The 17014-nt window shown below is 41.0% G+C and overlaps 1 protein-coding gene across 1 annotated transcript in view; it reads left to right on the top strand.

The window, feature by feature from the left end:
• LOC119427740 (AT-rich interactive domain-containing protein 1B) overlaps nucleotides 1–17014 on the top strand; it is a 121693-nt gene that overhangs the window by 72023 nt on the left and 32656 nt on the right. Inside the window, exon 3 of the mRNA XM_037695378.1 lies at nucleotides 3180–3459. Coding sequence (XP_037551306.1) covers nucleotides 3180–3459 — 280 coding nt within the window. The remainder of the gene's footprint in view (nucleotides 1–3179; nucleotides 3460–17014) is intronic.

The following is a 17014-nucleotide window of genomic DNA, read 5'->3' as shown; positions in this document are numbered from 1 at the left end:
ATGTGTAGCTGACCCATTATGTGTGTAAACGTAACCGTGTGTGTGTGCGCATCTTGAGCTGCGCGGGGGGGCATCTCAAAGTAACTTGTTATTATCACCTCAATATTTTTCTTATTATGACAATTACATGCTCCAGGAGCGAATTAGGCGATAAAGGACGCCAAGTGGGAGTGGTTGACAGCTATTTGGAGACTCAATGCACAGAGCAATTTGCAGCCCCGAGCCTAACAAATTGGATTTGGGCCACTTTGGATGGGGGCCCTCAGATTGTTGGGTGTTTGGATCCTGAGATCTGCAACGGACTATAGCCAGCTTTAATTCTTTATGCATGACTGGATAGCAGACTGTTAGCCAAGTAACAATGCTTTGTGGACACGTAACAGTAACTGAGTATATGTTTATACATTATAACATTACTATTTGCAGTTTAAAGCCTATGGGCTTTAAGCGTCTCTGCATGTTAAATAGTGCTGCTACTTTTTTTGGTCTTAGGCCACACAGCTGTGCTCAAGTGTGTGTATAATCCAAATGAGCCTAACAGCCTCTAAACGAATTACTGGTACACATTTTACCACCCTAGACTGCCACAGGAAAAGCTGGCAACAGCACCCAATTAGGTGAAATGCAATTATTCCAAACCATTCACACAATTAGCCTGTAGGTTAACAACCTAGGCGTGCATCCGGCTGGCATCCAGTGTTTTGGAAAAGCCACGGTTGCCCTGACTCTCATGGTAACCACTCCGTGTCAGATAGGATGCGCTCAGAGCAGCCAGTGGGTTTAAAAGAAATAAAACCTTCAGTCTTATTGGTGGAGGCAGAGCGTGACATCAGTCAACTCAGAGCAACGGGAGACTTGATTGGTTGAGGCGAAGAGTGGTGCCATGGGTGAGGAAGAGAGAGGATAGAAAGCAAGGGTGCTCAGTGGAGCGAAGGTGCATAATGCCAGGCGACAGACTGGCAGGCTGGCAGAGCGGGTGGGCACTCACAGCAGCATGATGGAAAACAAAAGCCTTATGTGTCACAATCGAGATCGCATTAACCAAAACAAGCAGGCGTGGACAGGCTGCCACACTGCCTTGGTTGTCTGTTCCACCAGCTAAGCCAGGCGCAATGAATGGGGAGAAACGGGGCGGGGGGGGGGGGGGGGGGGGTGCTGTCTCCTTATTTATGTTGAATTGTACTCTTGTAATGGGAAAAGTGCACAGACACCAAGCTGACATAATATCTGCGCTGTGGCTGATTAGCTCAGGTGAAGCACATACTGTAAAAAATAAATTCTTAAAGGAAAATTGCTCATATTTTTTTAAATCTACGATCAAAATGTAATGAAGCATGAAGAAAGTGTGTTTTGGAGCTTCCTTTTAAGCAGTGAGTTGAAGTCTGTGGAAAGGACTGAACAACTGATGATAAATTCTGACCAAACGTGTGAGCTAACCACTAATACCAGTAAGATTAAAGTGCATTGCTGCCATTGTAATAAATGACAGGGGTGTAAAGATTTATGAGACAGTGTTTGCAGGATAAACCAAATACATTTAAGCGATTTTAAGACAACAGCAGTTTGCATGTCAAGCTGAACAGAAACTTTATTTCTCCAAACTGAGATCATTCAGAGATTTAATTGCAAGTAAGAAAGTAAAATTTTTAACATTTCTACAGAAGCCTGCTGCAAAAGATGTGAACTCTTACTGGTTATTTATGCTGATGCCCTTTAATAAAGTATTCAACAAGAGTGAAAAAAACCTTTTTAGGACTAAAACAGAATCATATTTCCTATTTTATATGCTCAGAGTAAGGTTTATTATTTAGCATTTTTTTACCCTTTGGTATGCTCTCTTATTTCAGATGATTATTGTCCCTCAGGGGGAGATTTGGTTTACAGCAGTGGGTAAATGACACAGAAGACACAAAACAAGACACGAGATTTTGCACACAATTCCATTAATTTCAGCCACAAACAAGGGCTCACTTAAAAATGCCACAAGATTTCATTAGTAATAAAATAAACAACAAAAAAAAACCTTAAAATGCCCAAGAGGGTTGTGTTTATTGCACTTAGAACATTTCACTTTGCCCTTTAATTCTACCCTTAACGGGTGGTTAAAACTGACATCGCCTTCCCATTTGTTTGTTTTGTTTTCAATTTTCATGACAAGGACTATTACAATTATCTTCCAGGACAGATTATTTTTTTGTTGTGTATTGCGAGGTTAACTTACCAAGGGACAATGTAAAAGCTTCAAATAGACTCTGTGAATGATCTGTAACAAAGAACCATCAGCGTTTTGTCTAAATTAAATTTTCTTAGTCTATTCAACAAAAACATTCCTGCAGACATGTTTTGTGACAGTGAAGGCTGCTTAGGGCTCAAGTGGAACAGGACTGGAGAGTCAACAGCCTGATATCGAGCAGATCATCTGGCATGCACCCGCAACTCTTTTTATTTTCCTGCAAGTGGGCACCAGCCAGAAAACTGGGGTCATTTACAAGTTACAAGTCACCCCCAGTCAAATACAGAGCTGAGCTGTAGCCACTGTTCTGTGAATGTGTGTGTGGTCGGTCATCACGTTTTATCTCATCACTTTCCCTTCCACTCTTTTCTTCCTTCACTACGTCCTCCAACATCAACACTTTAATGTAGTCAGCGGTCAGTCAGGGATATTATTGGGAATTCCCTTGAATCGTTTTAGACGGGGGACTACCTACAAAATACACACACATAAAAACAGTACTCAGCTCACCACAGGGAATGGAAACTGTAATATGAACTCACCCTTGGTCTGAATGAAAGCCCATTACAATTTATTTTTACCGCAGCAGCCAGTGTTGTGGCTTTTTTTTTTTTTTTTCTGTGGGAGGTTTGGGCTTTTCTGCCACTAAAACCATCTCAAAAACCATAATGATGAAAAAGTCCAATTCTTATTTCTGCATATTTAAAGCAAACCTTTCATATTAATATAGTTTTGATGTTTATGAAAGCATCAGAAATATATATTTTTGCACATTCTCTAATAACATTTGCAGTTTTGCAGCTTCATTATGACATAATGTGCTCTGGGAAAATTATGTGCTTGCTTGAGCTTACATTTAAATTTGCCACCTGCTGCTTGTCAGCTCTCATCAAATGCTTGGCTGATCCTCATAAATACTCAGTGTAAGTCTCCACTTCTGTTCCAGGATCTGTCTGGCTCGATTGATGACCTCCCCACTGGGACTGAGGCTGGTCTGGGCCCAGCCGGCAACGCTGCAGGATCCTCCAACAGCAGCACCAACAGCAGTAGCCAAGGGGATCAGGGAGGCGCCGGCAACCAGGGACAGTCCCCCTTTTCCCCTCACCTCCCCAGTCAGAGGAGCGGGCCCTCTCCCTCCCCTGTGGGCTCCCCAGCAGGCTCCACTCAGTCCCAGCAGTCCCGATCTGGCTCAGGGCCCATCTCTCCTGCTAACAGCACTGCTCCAGGTAAGGTTCCCGTCCACACGACAACCTCAGAGCATGATGAACATTAAATGGCTCACATGAAGGAATGCATATCGCCCGCCACATTTCAAGGCAACATTTTTAAACTAAGGTCATCTTTTGTTGAGAAATGACAGTTATATCCATTTTGGTTAAAATTTTGCACAATCTCAACTGATATTTCAGTATCTTGCATTATTTGTTAGAACTTGGATTATGTGTTCGATTCAGTTCAGTTTATTTATAAAGCACCAAATCACAACAGATGTCATCTTAGGGCACTGAACAGAAACATTCACATACATACAAAGGCCAGTTAGTAAAAACTATATATCTAAGGAAGCCAGCAGACACGTTGAATCTTCATTTCGTCGCAATCTCCCATCCTGAGCAAGCGCAAAGGCAACAGTGGAAAGGAAAAACTCCCTTTAGACGGAAAGAAACCTCCAGCAGAACTGGGCTCAGGACGAGCGGCCAGCTGCTTTGACCAGCTGGGTTTGAGAGGACAGGAAGGAGAAACAAACGAACACAGAATGTCAGACTCAGGTGTAAGTGCAGGTGTACCCCCTATTGAAAGACAGACAAAAAACACAAGTCAAGGATAGAAAAAATTACAAATACAAAACGGGTAGAAATACAGAACATGTAGTAGAGTAAGCAAAGTAAGCAGCGGAGTAAAGAAATGTGGTCAATTATAGGGATCCAATTTTTTTTTTAACTTCTGATCCCTATACCTAAATCTGTATATTAGCCAATACTGATACTATTTCAATATCATCATCATCATTGATTTTATATGAGGCTATAATAATCTCCTCTCTATAGGCAAGTACAATTTGTACAAATATATGCATGCATGTCCAAAAAGGCAACTTGAGGTAAGTTTTATTAATGTTGGATAAGTTTCAAAGTTAGAATTAAATCCTGCTAACACAAAACATGTTTTGTTTTTTCTAGCTTTAAAATGGATATTAAATTGATTAAATTGCTTCAAACATCTGCTAAGTTCATGGCAATATCCAACACAGACATGTTCCTGCTTTTAGTATTTTACATCGCTTTATAATGTAGCTGTTTTTGTTTCTTTATACAAATAATATATATATATATATATGTATATATATATATATATATATATAATTTTCTTTTATTTTTTAATTTATATGCTTTTTTATGATTGTCTACTGTTGTACTGATAAACTATATCTTGGCATCAGCATGCATCAGGATATATCTTGGCTGCAAATATTCAATCAAGCTGTGAAGCAGACAGTCTGATTTCAGTCAGCCGCGCTCAGTCTGCTCCTCTGAGACGGGCAGACTGAGTGTGGCTGACCGAAATCAGACTGCCTGCTTTGGACTGAACGAGAGGAACACACCACTGAAGCCACGGAGCTCTAACGTCCAACGTAAAACTAACTTTACCGCAGTGCCTGGCTAAACAATCCTCATGTGCTTTAATGTGGTGCTTTTTCAAATATTTATTAAGTTCAATGTATTGTAGCTTTCTCGTCTCGGTACAGCGGCTCTGCAGACATTGCACATTGCTGTCTTGTGGTGTTTCTAGTGTAAAGTACTTCCACACAGCAGACATGTTTTGATAAAAAGTTGGTTAGCTGTTAGCCACAGTGCTGCTGCTCAGCTCTTGTTGTAGCTGGTTGCAAACTATGAAATGGATTTCCTGAATGTGAGGCAGGTCTTATTACTCTGGGTTTCATGAAACACGCCTCCGTTCAGGAAATCCATTCCATAGTTTGAAGCCAACTTGCAGAGCAGCCAGCAGGGAATCACATGTGGAGACATTTCAGCAGACACAGACATGCATCATGGATTGGAAATCTCTGCAGGTTGGATCAGAAAAATCCGATATGTAAATTATTCTGGTATCGGAGGCCGATACTGATACCGGATCGGATCAACCTTTATTTATACAGGTTAGTTCCCATTGCGCCTCAAGGACTCATTTACAAGAAAGACCTGTTACAGACAAACAAGTAGATAAGGAAAAGATAAACACGAGGGGAAGGGAAGTAAAAAAATATTGTATTGCACTATGTCCTGCTGGGGGCACAGTGTGAAAGTTACCAAAAAAAAAGACCTCACACATAGACAGCAACATACTAATGACATAATAATACATTTATGCATGAGGAGGACAACAAAGGCGGTGAGTTGTTCATGGACACTGCCAGAAAGTTCCATAGTCCTGATAAAGATGGCACAGTGTCTATCAGCCGGCTCAGCTCTGATACAGGTCCACAGATGTCCTCGCAAAGGGCGGGGAGGGGAGGAGGAGTAGAGCAGAGCTTCTTGTTCACTTAACCTCCAGGAGAAATTTGAGATAGTTGACCTATTCAAGGCCAAGCGGGGAAGACAGATTCAGATAACATTTGTTTTGGGACAAGCCGACTGCTTGATTTTTGTGTCTGTCTTCATAGTTCTGCTGGTTCATCTCAATGGTGACTCCAAACACCAAATTTTGTAATCATAATTTTGTGGAGAGAATTTGTTTATACTGATACTATCAAGACATGCTACTAGAACCAGACACCAGTTCGTGTCTTTAGTTTAATGTTGTGGATTCTCAGCTAAACAAAAATGGCTCATCTAGTTTAACACCGTTTTTTTTTTTTTTTTTTGCTTTTTTGTTTTTTGTGCTACCAAACTAGAAACTGCTGTTTGAAAGCAAATTAAAAACCAATCCAAACATCTCCCAGTCCGTGCAGTCCTGTAAGATCTATTGGGTTTGACAGGTGATGAAAAGTTCCTGCTGTGACCTTTTCAAACCAGCTGATCCTCTCTCCACTCAGGTGGCTTTAAAATTTGTCTTCTGCTGCTAAAAATATCACTATATTTCCCATTACTGAACTTTTTTAGTATTCCACCCAAGGTGTTTTTGGTCAAAATGCACAAAGATCATTTTGTGATGAAAATCATTTTCTTTGTTTTATTTGTTTACAAATGATACTTCAATCATCTTTATGTCAGTGTAATTACTACTTGTTGCTTCTGGAGGGCTATCATAATAATCACTTCACATTCTTCTTGACTTATTTATTCACTCTTGTATATTTTTTAATATGTGCTTTTAAAGGAGACTTTAAAAGCCTTATGATGCTAAACGACCCTGATGAGAATATGAACTGATAAAAACAATTCCACAAATAACAGGGCAAGGTCTAAATGTCGTGTTTTGTAGTAAAATGTATGAATAGAGCATCTGTATATCAGATTTTCAAACATTAATCTGGAAATTAGAAAGCTTTTATTGTCACTTTATACAATACAATGAAATTATAAATGTCTCTTGAATGATGTGTTTGACATCAAAACATAAAAAGGCAAGTCATTAAAATTGTAAATAAGTAGAGAAATACATTTCTGCTGACACTCTAATGGCTGAAAAGCAGCACTAAACAATATATATATAATAATAACTATAAAGCAATACCCGATTATTGAAAATTTTTGTCCTAGTCATTATTTTAATTAGCATGCTTATCAGTTATGCAACATTTTTGCTTAACAGCATCTTGTTTTATTTTCTCTGCATCGTCAAACCACTATATAATAGGCCTAGATTAATTTCCATTATGCTATTTTGCACAAAAGACGACGAAGAGAACACACTGCAACGGAAGGCCAGATGATATCCATCCTGCATATCTAGTCTTTGATCTCTCTGGTCCATTTAAAATTTTAATTCAGACAGCTGAAGAAATTTGCTTCCGTGTTGCGGAGCACTTGTTGGAACATTTTTTATCTCGTTTTTCTCGCACAGTTTTGTGTAGCTGCGTTGCGGAGATTTAAGGCTTTGATCGCTGGATTGTAAAAACCTCTCCTTGCTTTGCAGGGGAATTGTGATACTCTTCCGACTACCTGTGGATTGCACCAACGTTCATGTCTGTGCTATTTTCTCTCCATTCTGGGTGTATTTGTAGCCTTATCTATATTATGGCAGGGAAAAAAGAAAGTAACAGAACTATCAGACACAATGCAGAGCATCTGTCTGTCCCCTGAGGCTATAGCAGAGCATTTAGATAAACACTGAGCATTATAAATAAATGAAGGTTTGATTTGCCTGCAACATCCTAGTAAATGTGTATCTGTGTGTGTGTGTGGCCTCCATGACATCCTGCCAGCACTCTTCCTGAGTGAGTGGTTGACCGACCCATCAGCATGTCTCAGACCTGCCAGTCACTCCGACAAGGAGGGGCAGAGTGTCTACAGTGAGCTCCAGCAGCTCCCGCTCCTCCTCTTCCTCTCCCTCTTCGCTCCTCAGCCGCTTACCGGCGTGATTGACGCTAATGAAAAACTGGGACAGTGGTTTTTCAGGCGCTCGTGCCAAGAATCATGACGAGAATCCAGAGTGAGGCGGCAAAGACGAGGAGCGAAACCGATCGCTGGGACGTGATTAATAAGAAAATATTTTAAAATACCCCCCCCCCCCCCCCATGCCAAATAACTGTTGATAAACATGGAGCTGTGAGTAACATCTGGCATGTTTTAGGGGTTGTACTACAATCAGTTTGAATTAGATCAAGGAGCAGCCAGTGTTGGCGAGACACAGGAGAACTAATGGGGTTAGCTTACATCTGATTATAACTCCCCGCTTTGCAGCACTTCACAAGTTAACTTGGGCGCGATTCGGCGAGAAGACTAAGGTTTGATTTTTTTACGCTAATCCTATTAAAGCAACTTGTGTCCTGTGAGCACAAATCAAATATAAAGCTGATCATTTGTGTGAAAACCTTCATCAAAACACAGCGTTGTTGCTCTTCCTGCTGCTCCATTTAGCTGTTTGTAATCACAGGCTGATCCATATCTGTTGCTTCCATTGGCATTTTAACTATTTAAATTTATTTATTTATTATATTTTTCTTCATTTGGGAAGTGTTGATATGATTACGTACAAAGAATACATCAAATTTGGTATTACAGTAGTCCCTCGTTTGTTGCGGGAGTTTGGCTCCAAACCCCCCCACAATAAGTCAAATTCCACAAAGTAGCCACGTTATATTCATTTTATTATGTATATATATTGTAAGGCTTTAGAAACCCTTACCACACTCTTTCAGCATTCTAAACCCTTAAACCTACATAATTTTAACAACATGCGTACAGTACTGTATATGTAGCTACTAATTTTATTTATCAGCTCTGCAGAACAGCAACAGCTCTCGGTTCCTGTCCGACTCGGTTAGTTTCTGCAGAAGTACCTGCAGCGACGAAGCCCACAATCAATCTTCTAAACTCTTAAACCTACAAATTTTAACAAGATACTTATATGTAGCTACTAAATTTTATTTACAAGGGTGTCCCCACTCGGAGGTCCTAGTTGGCCGGCTAGCAGCTCTCAAGATTCACCGATGGGTCTGGAGATCTGGTTCTGCTCCGGTGCTGGTCTGGTTCGGTGCAGCTCTCTGCATCTGCTGGGCGCCGAAGTCACTGTAACGAGAGACGAACTTTTTCCGATCAGATCAGAACTTTCCCCTCTTGTACACTGTATTTCAGCAGAAGGAAACGGGGCTTCTGGGCTGGACCCTGTTGGCTTCTGGGAAATGTAGTCGCTATGAGTGGGAATACAGCGTAGGCTTATTGAGAGAAAACTACAAAATGGCGGCGCTTGTCTGAAGTATTTTATTTGTTCATAAACTTTTTACTGTACAGTATCCAGTACTGTCCCAATCACGTGAGTAATATTAAAGTTGACAATCATGTGTCCTGTACAATTAGATTTTATTTTTTAAAATATGTTAATGTGCGTTGACAAACCGCGATATAGCGAGTCCGCGAAAGTTGAACCGGGAAGTAGCGAAGGACTACTGTACAACTTTTTTTAAAGATTTCCATCATTCGTCGGCAAAGTTAAAGGTTGAGCAATTGTCTTTTTGTCCATCTATACTTATGTATGTACATATGTACCATTACGGCCCATAAAAATAACAAATATCTCATGAATCGCTGGATGTATTGGAATGAAGCTCTAAAAATGATCAGTGGATGCACATCATTATGCAGGCACCCTGATTTAAGATGGCTGCCACAGCCAATCTATATTAGCCAAAACAAATTTGGCTTTAGCACACACAAATTTACAGACAATGGGGTAAAGTTTATACTGTATGGGAGCTGAGACTCATCCTCAATACTTACTCTGCAGCTCTTGTTAATGTAGGTGTGGCTGTGGCGGCCATCTTGAATTAAAACTCTGTTGTTAAAGCCGGCAGGTGGTATGTTCCTTCAAGGAATGTCAGACCTTTATTTATGACAATTATTGTAATGCTGTTTTTCAGTTGTGCTGGTTAAAAAGGCTTTTCACAAACATCTACCATTAACTCATTAAATAATATAAAACTTCATGCGAAGGAATGTTTCCGACGCCGTGAGCTCACATCCACCTGGAGATATTTGTGTGTTGGTCTGCCACCAGTCAGGCTCAGTCGCCGGAGTGATGCGACATGTCACAGGGATGAGCGCACACGTTCCTCCTGACAGCGGTCAGAGGAGAGCAATTTCATTATGTCACGTTTTCACCTGACCGTCAAACAAATGCACACATGAAAATCTCTCAGAATGCAGCCAGGGGAAACATACAGAGCAGCAGAACATGTATACCTGCGAAAAATGCATTTCATGGTTTGACACTTCATATATATTGTTGTCTGTATAAATTACCTCTGTGTGTATGCTCTCGTGGTTGAGTGACAGTGTTGTTCAAGAGTGTGTGTGTGAGAGTTGCACTTTAAGAGTGTTAAAGAGGGGTATGCTGACAGATTGCCAGCCTATCATACACCCATTCACTTGCACAAATCTATCTTGTCGGAGCGCCACAGAAAGCCTGTGATTCCCTCGTCTCCTTGCTTCTCCTCCTCCTCCTCCTCTCCCTCCTCCTGTCTGTCTCTCCATGAAGCAAATCCAATACACTGTAACATTATCCAGGCCTCGCCTCGCTATTTGGATTCTCTCCCGGAGCCAAAAAGGCACACACAGGGCCAAATTGATTTTCCTGTTGCGCTAGATTTGTGACAGTCGGGCAGAAATCACATTGCTCAACCGCCAACGTCTCCCCCCCCCCCTTCTTTTTCTATCTCTAACATGCACAGAAAAACACACCTTGCACCTCTCGATGTCTCTCAAGCAATTCAAAGCATCCTCAAAATATTTTCCTACCCCTGTGAGACATCAGGGACAACAAACGAGGCATTTGTCCCCCATTTAGATGGATGAAGTGCTAAAACGAGAACAGCAGTGTAAATTACCCCATCAGATACAAAGCGCTGAGGTCAGAGCAAAACATCCCTGAAAAAAGTTTTCATAACCATCTCAAAGTTCATACCAGAATCTGCAGGAATACTAAAAATGTACTTGTTAGGAGCTCTAAACTTCTGTATTTTTCTCCATGTTTCCATGTAGAGATAACAGTGTTTGCTGCTTGGTTTGAGTGTGTACATGCTCTGGTTTGACAAGTTGTCTCCAGGTACAGCCTGTCAGCGCAGCATCATTTCCTGTCAGCCTTAGTAGAACTGTCAGTTCCCCCAAAAATAAGTTGAAGACGTATCCATTACCAGGCTGAATCTGATACATATTACATCAAACTTCACACAAACACGGCACAGAAACTCAGCTGTCATCAGCTCAGAGCATTGTTACTGATAACATGGAGGAGATGAGACGGGGGAAATGCCACAACAAAATTCACCACTGAAAAATATAACAATGTTTCTAGCCACAGATCAAGAAAGGTTACTACAACTACTGTATTTTCTGCAGTACACGTCGTACCGCCATATAAGTTGCATCAGTCCAAATATGCATAATATGTCTAATAAAGTGGAAAAAACATAAATACGTCACTTCACCATAGAAGTCGTATCTATTATGCGTTACCGGTGACGTGTCATGTTTGTTACGAGTCAGTGCTGACAACCCGGAAATGTGGGCTGGTGTTGTGCCAAAAATCTATTGGCTGACAAATGACGGCTGCTGGAGCATGCAAGGGAGGACGTTAACAAGAATTTAATAAGTTTAACGCTTAAAAACAATTATTTGTTTGCTCAAAATTATAGCAAAGCTGTGTCTCAGTCTAACGTTTCCCAAAAGCCGATACGCGGAAGCAGGAACACGCAGGGGAGGACTCACTGTGCATTTCTTCAAAATTTAACAAGATAACGACCTAAAAACAATTATTTGTTTGCTCAACATTATAGCATAGATGTGTCTCAGTTGAACTTTTATTTAATAAATGCACTTCAATGGTCAAATTAGCTGCATTTTGCCAGGGAGGTGCAGCAAAATGAAGCTGAGTTGACGGTTGCTCCAAGGATGATCCCGGAGCTGGATGAAGTACAATTTAAAAAAAATTTCATTTAATTTAAAAAAAACTTCTGGATCGGGTATCGGTGACATTGTGACCGATCCATGACTGGGCAGATTTATTCACTCTAATTCTATGCTTTGTGCTCTGAGTGACATCACGCGCTAGTGTACTGACTGAACAAATTAAGTTGTGCTGTTTTTACATGTTTGACCAAGCTTGTGAAGCTCTTGGTGTGTTTAAGTGTGTGTGAGTCTATGTTTAACCTTCTGTTTTTTTGAGGGGTTAAAAGTGACAAAATAAATAATTTAATACATCGTGAAATCAATAATTGTGCCATTAAGTAAATAAATGTGTAATTTAGTTTTTGAATACAGCATTAAATAATAAAATATATCGGTAAATTATGAAATGCATGATTCAATAATGTTCCATTAAATAATGTAAAATTTAAATAATGAAAATAAATAAATGTCATTTTCCAGAAATGTTAAATTTAATAATTAATATGATTATTTCACTCTATGTATTTATTTCATGGCTCCCATGCAGCAGTGTCATCAAAAAAGTATTAAAATGTCAACTTGACCCATCAAACTCAGTGGGCGGGGCTAACGCCAATCCTGTGAAGTCCATTGCTTTGGTCTGAATCTGTTCAAACATAAACTACGTCTTTCTGAGTATGCAGTATGACTCTGAGGAGTCTGCCTTAGACTTACTTTGATTAGATCTCCTGTTTCTCGTAGCAGCTCTGGACATATTTTTGACATTTGTCCTTCGTCTACCAATTGTCTGAGTAGTTTCATAAAAGTAGTCTTCATACAAATCTATGTAAAGACAGTTACTGCCCCTAATGTTTGGAATGTGTTTTCTGACTCTGCTTCAATTTTATCTGTGATCGATTTGTCTTGGCTTGCTAGTCCCGCCCACCGAGTTTGATGGGTCAAGCTGACAGCTGACGCAAGTTCATGATGACACCGCTGCACGGGAGCCAATAAATAAATACCGAGTATAAATAATATGCATTTTTAAATGAAAGTATTCTTGAAAATAACAATTATTTTAATTATTTAAAATGTACATTTAATTATTTAATAGGCTATTTCATTATGCAACAGTGCATTTCATAATTTTATATTTAATTATTTAATGGTGCGTTTATTTATTTCATGGAACATTAACATTTACTTGTTTCATGATGTATTTATTTAATTTGGTCACTTTTAACTCTTCACACCATTCGAGCATGACCTGGATGATGAGAATGTGAACAAACGCCAACAAATTGCTCAAAGCCTTTAGTAATCTGATCATATAGTGCTTGAGTTTTCGTGCACACTGGTTTCAGAAGGATGCTGGTCGAAGTGCTGTGTTAATTGTTGCTATTATATTAAAATGCAAAGCAAATTCATGCTCTCTGCTGGACTTAAAAATCACGAGAGAATCTAAAGGTAAATGTTGCAATATGTCCCTGTGGTATTTCATCTATTTCTCTTCCAATCAATCTTTGTTCAGTAAATGCCTCGTTCAGTCGACTCGACTAAAAGTGCAGATCTTTGTACAGTCTTTGGTGATATTTTCATCCATCTGTGTTGACACATTGGTGCCTGTGTGCCTGCCTACCTTTGAAAACCAAACTGCATTATTTTTCCACTTTGTGCAGCTACTAATTTCCACAGAGGACGCAGCCCAGCTCACTCTGTCTGCTGCAGAAAATCACAAATACGCTTCTCTATTCTTTCTTTTTTTCCCCCTAGTCTGTCTGTTTCACACCAAAGTCCTTGGAGGTCCAGCTAACACTGCCTGCCTCCTCAATCCATTTTTCCCTTTCTCCCCTCCCCTCCAAGTTTTTTATTTTCTTCTAATAAGGTGAATGGAGCTTGCGGGTGAGCACTCTGGAGAGTTTAAGCTGTTTATCTGCGCGCTTCGCTTCAAGAGCTTCCGGGGCCCCGGAAAAGGATAGAGAGGTCAGAGCAAGTTGAAGAGAGAAAAGAAGGGTTGGAGAGAAGGCGGCACCTGCTTGTTTTAGTAGCTAAAGGCTGCTTCAGTGTACAAATGTCTTTAAATTAGCGCTTCTTCATCGTCTCCTAGCTTAGCCTTTAGATTGCAGTCGGTTTTAGTTCTTGGTAATGAAAGCAAATGCAATTGGGCTGCTCTTCTTCCAACCTGGGGTCAAAGGTCAAGCACAGACACACAAAGGAGCTGGACTTTCTTGAAGGAGGGCATTTGGAACACAAATACAGTAAACAACTTTCTTGATGACAGAGAAAACTTGTTTTTATTAAGAAAAGAAAATGCCACAGGGGCGTACGACTAAAACGTGAATTTTCCTTCTGCTTCTGCTGAACGATGCAGGAAAACAGGGTGAGGATGAGTGTTTTGGTTTGTTTTTGCAGCGTTGGGTGTGAGAAGCATGGCGAGGTTTCTTGTCACACCACTCCCTAAGAGGCTGCGTGGTGGGAACACTGCCTCTAGCTGTCCCCGTCCCCCTCTCTTTCTCTCATTATTTCTAACATGCTTGCCTTCTCCTCTGTTCCCTCTTGTCTCTCATTCCCTCGTCCCCACCCTCTCGTCCCCATCACTGTTTGTCTCTGCTTTATTCGCTCTGAGCGTTGCTCTGGTGCAGGCCTCCCACAGAGGAACACGGCTGAATTTTCCATCCACATCTCCGTCGCTGCGCCTCCCTCTCTCATTTCTTCACATCTCTCCTCCAGCTCTTTTCCCCTCAACTTGTGTCCTCCTTTTTTGCATTCTCCCTCCCAACCACACATCACCACCCACGCCACTTCCCAACTTTTACTCCCCTCACTTTCCCCTTATTTGCATTCCTCTTTCTCTTGATAGCTGTTGGAAGAAATAGCATATTTACAAAGCACGCCATTGGCTAAAACAGGCAGGGGGAAACGTGCTTGCTGTGTTAGCCATTTAGAGAAAACCTATTCTAACTCTGTCCGACTGGAAAACCCTAACCGGAGCACAGTGTGCAATTATGTGCCCTCCCCAACACCTATTTCCATGCTTTCTTTCGCTCCATCGCTCCCTCTCCTTCTGTTTTTAGCTTAAGCTGCACTTTTTCTTTACTTACAGTTGCTACTCAGCGTTGGAAGTAATGAGGATCTTGGGAGAGCGCTTGTTTTGCGAGCCACTGCAGGCCCATGTTCGTCCCCCACAGGGAGAGTTAACTGGCATTAGCCCCCGGCTTGGAGAAGCATTCGCTCGCACCCATTGAGATCTAAACCATCGTTATTGGAGCCCGCTGTTTATCTGCCTCTTTCCCCCTAAAGACACGGCAAATGGGGGGTATTACCTCAGCGTGTGTGTCTGCTGGGGGTACAGGTGTGTGCATCTTTAGCCTAAGGGTTGTATTAGAAGATGGTGCTGAAGCAGCCTTTTCTTTTCTCATCTATGCCAGTCTATTAGTGCGCACCACACTTACTTCATTTAGCCAAAATGGCCCTCGATGCTTCACGGGAATCTGTTTTTCTTAGAAATACTCCAAACATGTTTGTATGTGTGTGTCAGAGTCAGAGAGTCAGAGTTTCTTTATTGTCATGCACCCCATATGTGGTACATGTGGTGGAACGAGATAGTGTACACAAGGTCCCAGTTACATCCAACAATAAAATCCATCCATCCATCCATTTTCTTTACCCGATTATTCCATTTTGGGTCACGGGGGTCGCCGGTGCCCCATGTCCAGCAATCATTGTGCGAGGGGCGGGGTACACTCTGGACAGGTCGCAAGTCCATCACAGGGCCACATAGAGACAAACGAGACAAACAACCATTCACTCTCTCACTCACACGTAGGGACAATTTAGAGTTACCAATCAGCCTAACATGCATGTTTTTGGTCTGTGGGAGGAAACTGGAGTACCCGGAGAAAACCCACGCATGCACGGAGAGAACATGCAAACTCCACCCAGAAAGGCCCCTGGACCGGAGTTTGAACCAAGGACCTGCTCGCTGAGAGGCAGCAGCTCTACCAGTTGCGCCACCGTGCTGCCCTCCAACAATAAAATGTAAAAGAAAAACAGTACTAAGATCTAAGAGATGAACTAAGAAAAACATCAACTTTACTAAGTACTAATAGCAAAAAAACAGTACACCAAACAGCAGCACTAACATGAGTCTGTGTGAGCAGATGAGTATGAATGAACACAGCAACATGAAACAGATCAGCAGCGACATGAAACAGATCAGCAGCAACATATGATTATTCACAGAGATTATTCTGGTTAGATATTCATGAGTCTAACCGCTTCAGGGTAGAAGCTGTTCCTCAGTCTAGTGGTTCTACACTTAATGCTCCTTAACCTCCTTCCTGAGAGGAGTGGGGCAAAACGTGTGTGTGCTGGGTGAGGGGGGCCATTCATGATGCAGGTGGCTCTCTTCCTGCATCTAGAGGTGTAGATGTCTGTGATGGTGTGTGCACGCAAGCAAAACTTCACTGTGTTAGTGCGCTATACTGAAGTGTGTACATGCATGACAACTACCTGAACTGCTTTTTTTTTCATAAGCAATTATAAGTATGCCTGTCATTGAATATTTGGCTGATCTTTATCATCATTCACGCAGATACACACAAACCTAACTTTTAAAGTTTTTTTTTTTTCCCCTGAGCTCTGAAACAAAACAGAAATACGGCCATAAGTGTTCTTCCTCAGCTTTGAACTTCACCGTTTGCGTTTGAAACGGTGATGAAAAACAGCTTCAAAGACCACATTCCCTCCCTTCAAAGGAGGCTCGGGGTTGCCTCAGCAGTCCTCGTGGAAGCGAAATTAAAAGTGTGTTTTTTTACAGAGGAGCATTATCTCCAAAAATGCAACAAACTCTCATTACGTTCAGTCCTGCTGCCTTGTATCAAATGGAAAGAGTTGGAAATGGGTGTTCGCTAAGTGGCTTTTCACAATGAGGGAAATTACAGGTTTTTGACTCCTCAGCTGCATTCTTAAAAGCACTACCTCGCTGAAACTTTCATGGTTCTTGTGCAGCGAGGCTCATCTTTCTAAGCCTCAATCATCAAGGCAAGCCCAACAGGGACAAACTTTTATTTAAATGTGTGCTTTCAAGACTTTTGATATATGAAAAAAGGTAATTGCTATGAATTACAAAGAAAAACACATTTTATTTTTAAATTCCAACATTTTAATGTGAATACACAGAACATATGTGTTGTGAAATTGTTTTTTTTAATATATATATATATATATATATATATATATATATATATATATATAT

The sequence above is a fragment of the Nematolebias whitei genome, chromosome 21 (genome assembly GCF_014905685.2).
Source record: "Nematolebias whitei isolate Nwh7 chromosome 21, NemWhi1, whole genome shotgun sequence".
NCBI classification, from domain to species: domain Eukaryota; kingdom Metazoa; phylum Chordata; class Actinopteri; order Cyprinodontiformes; family Rivulidae; genus Nematolebias; species Nematolebias whitei.
Note: the sequence above shows the minus strand (reverse complement) of the source record. Positions and strands in the feature narration are given on the sequence as shown.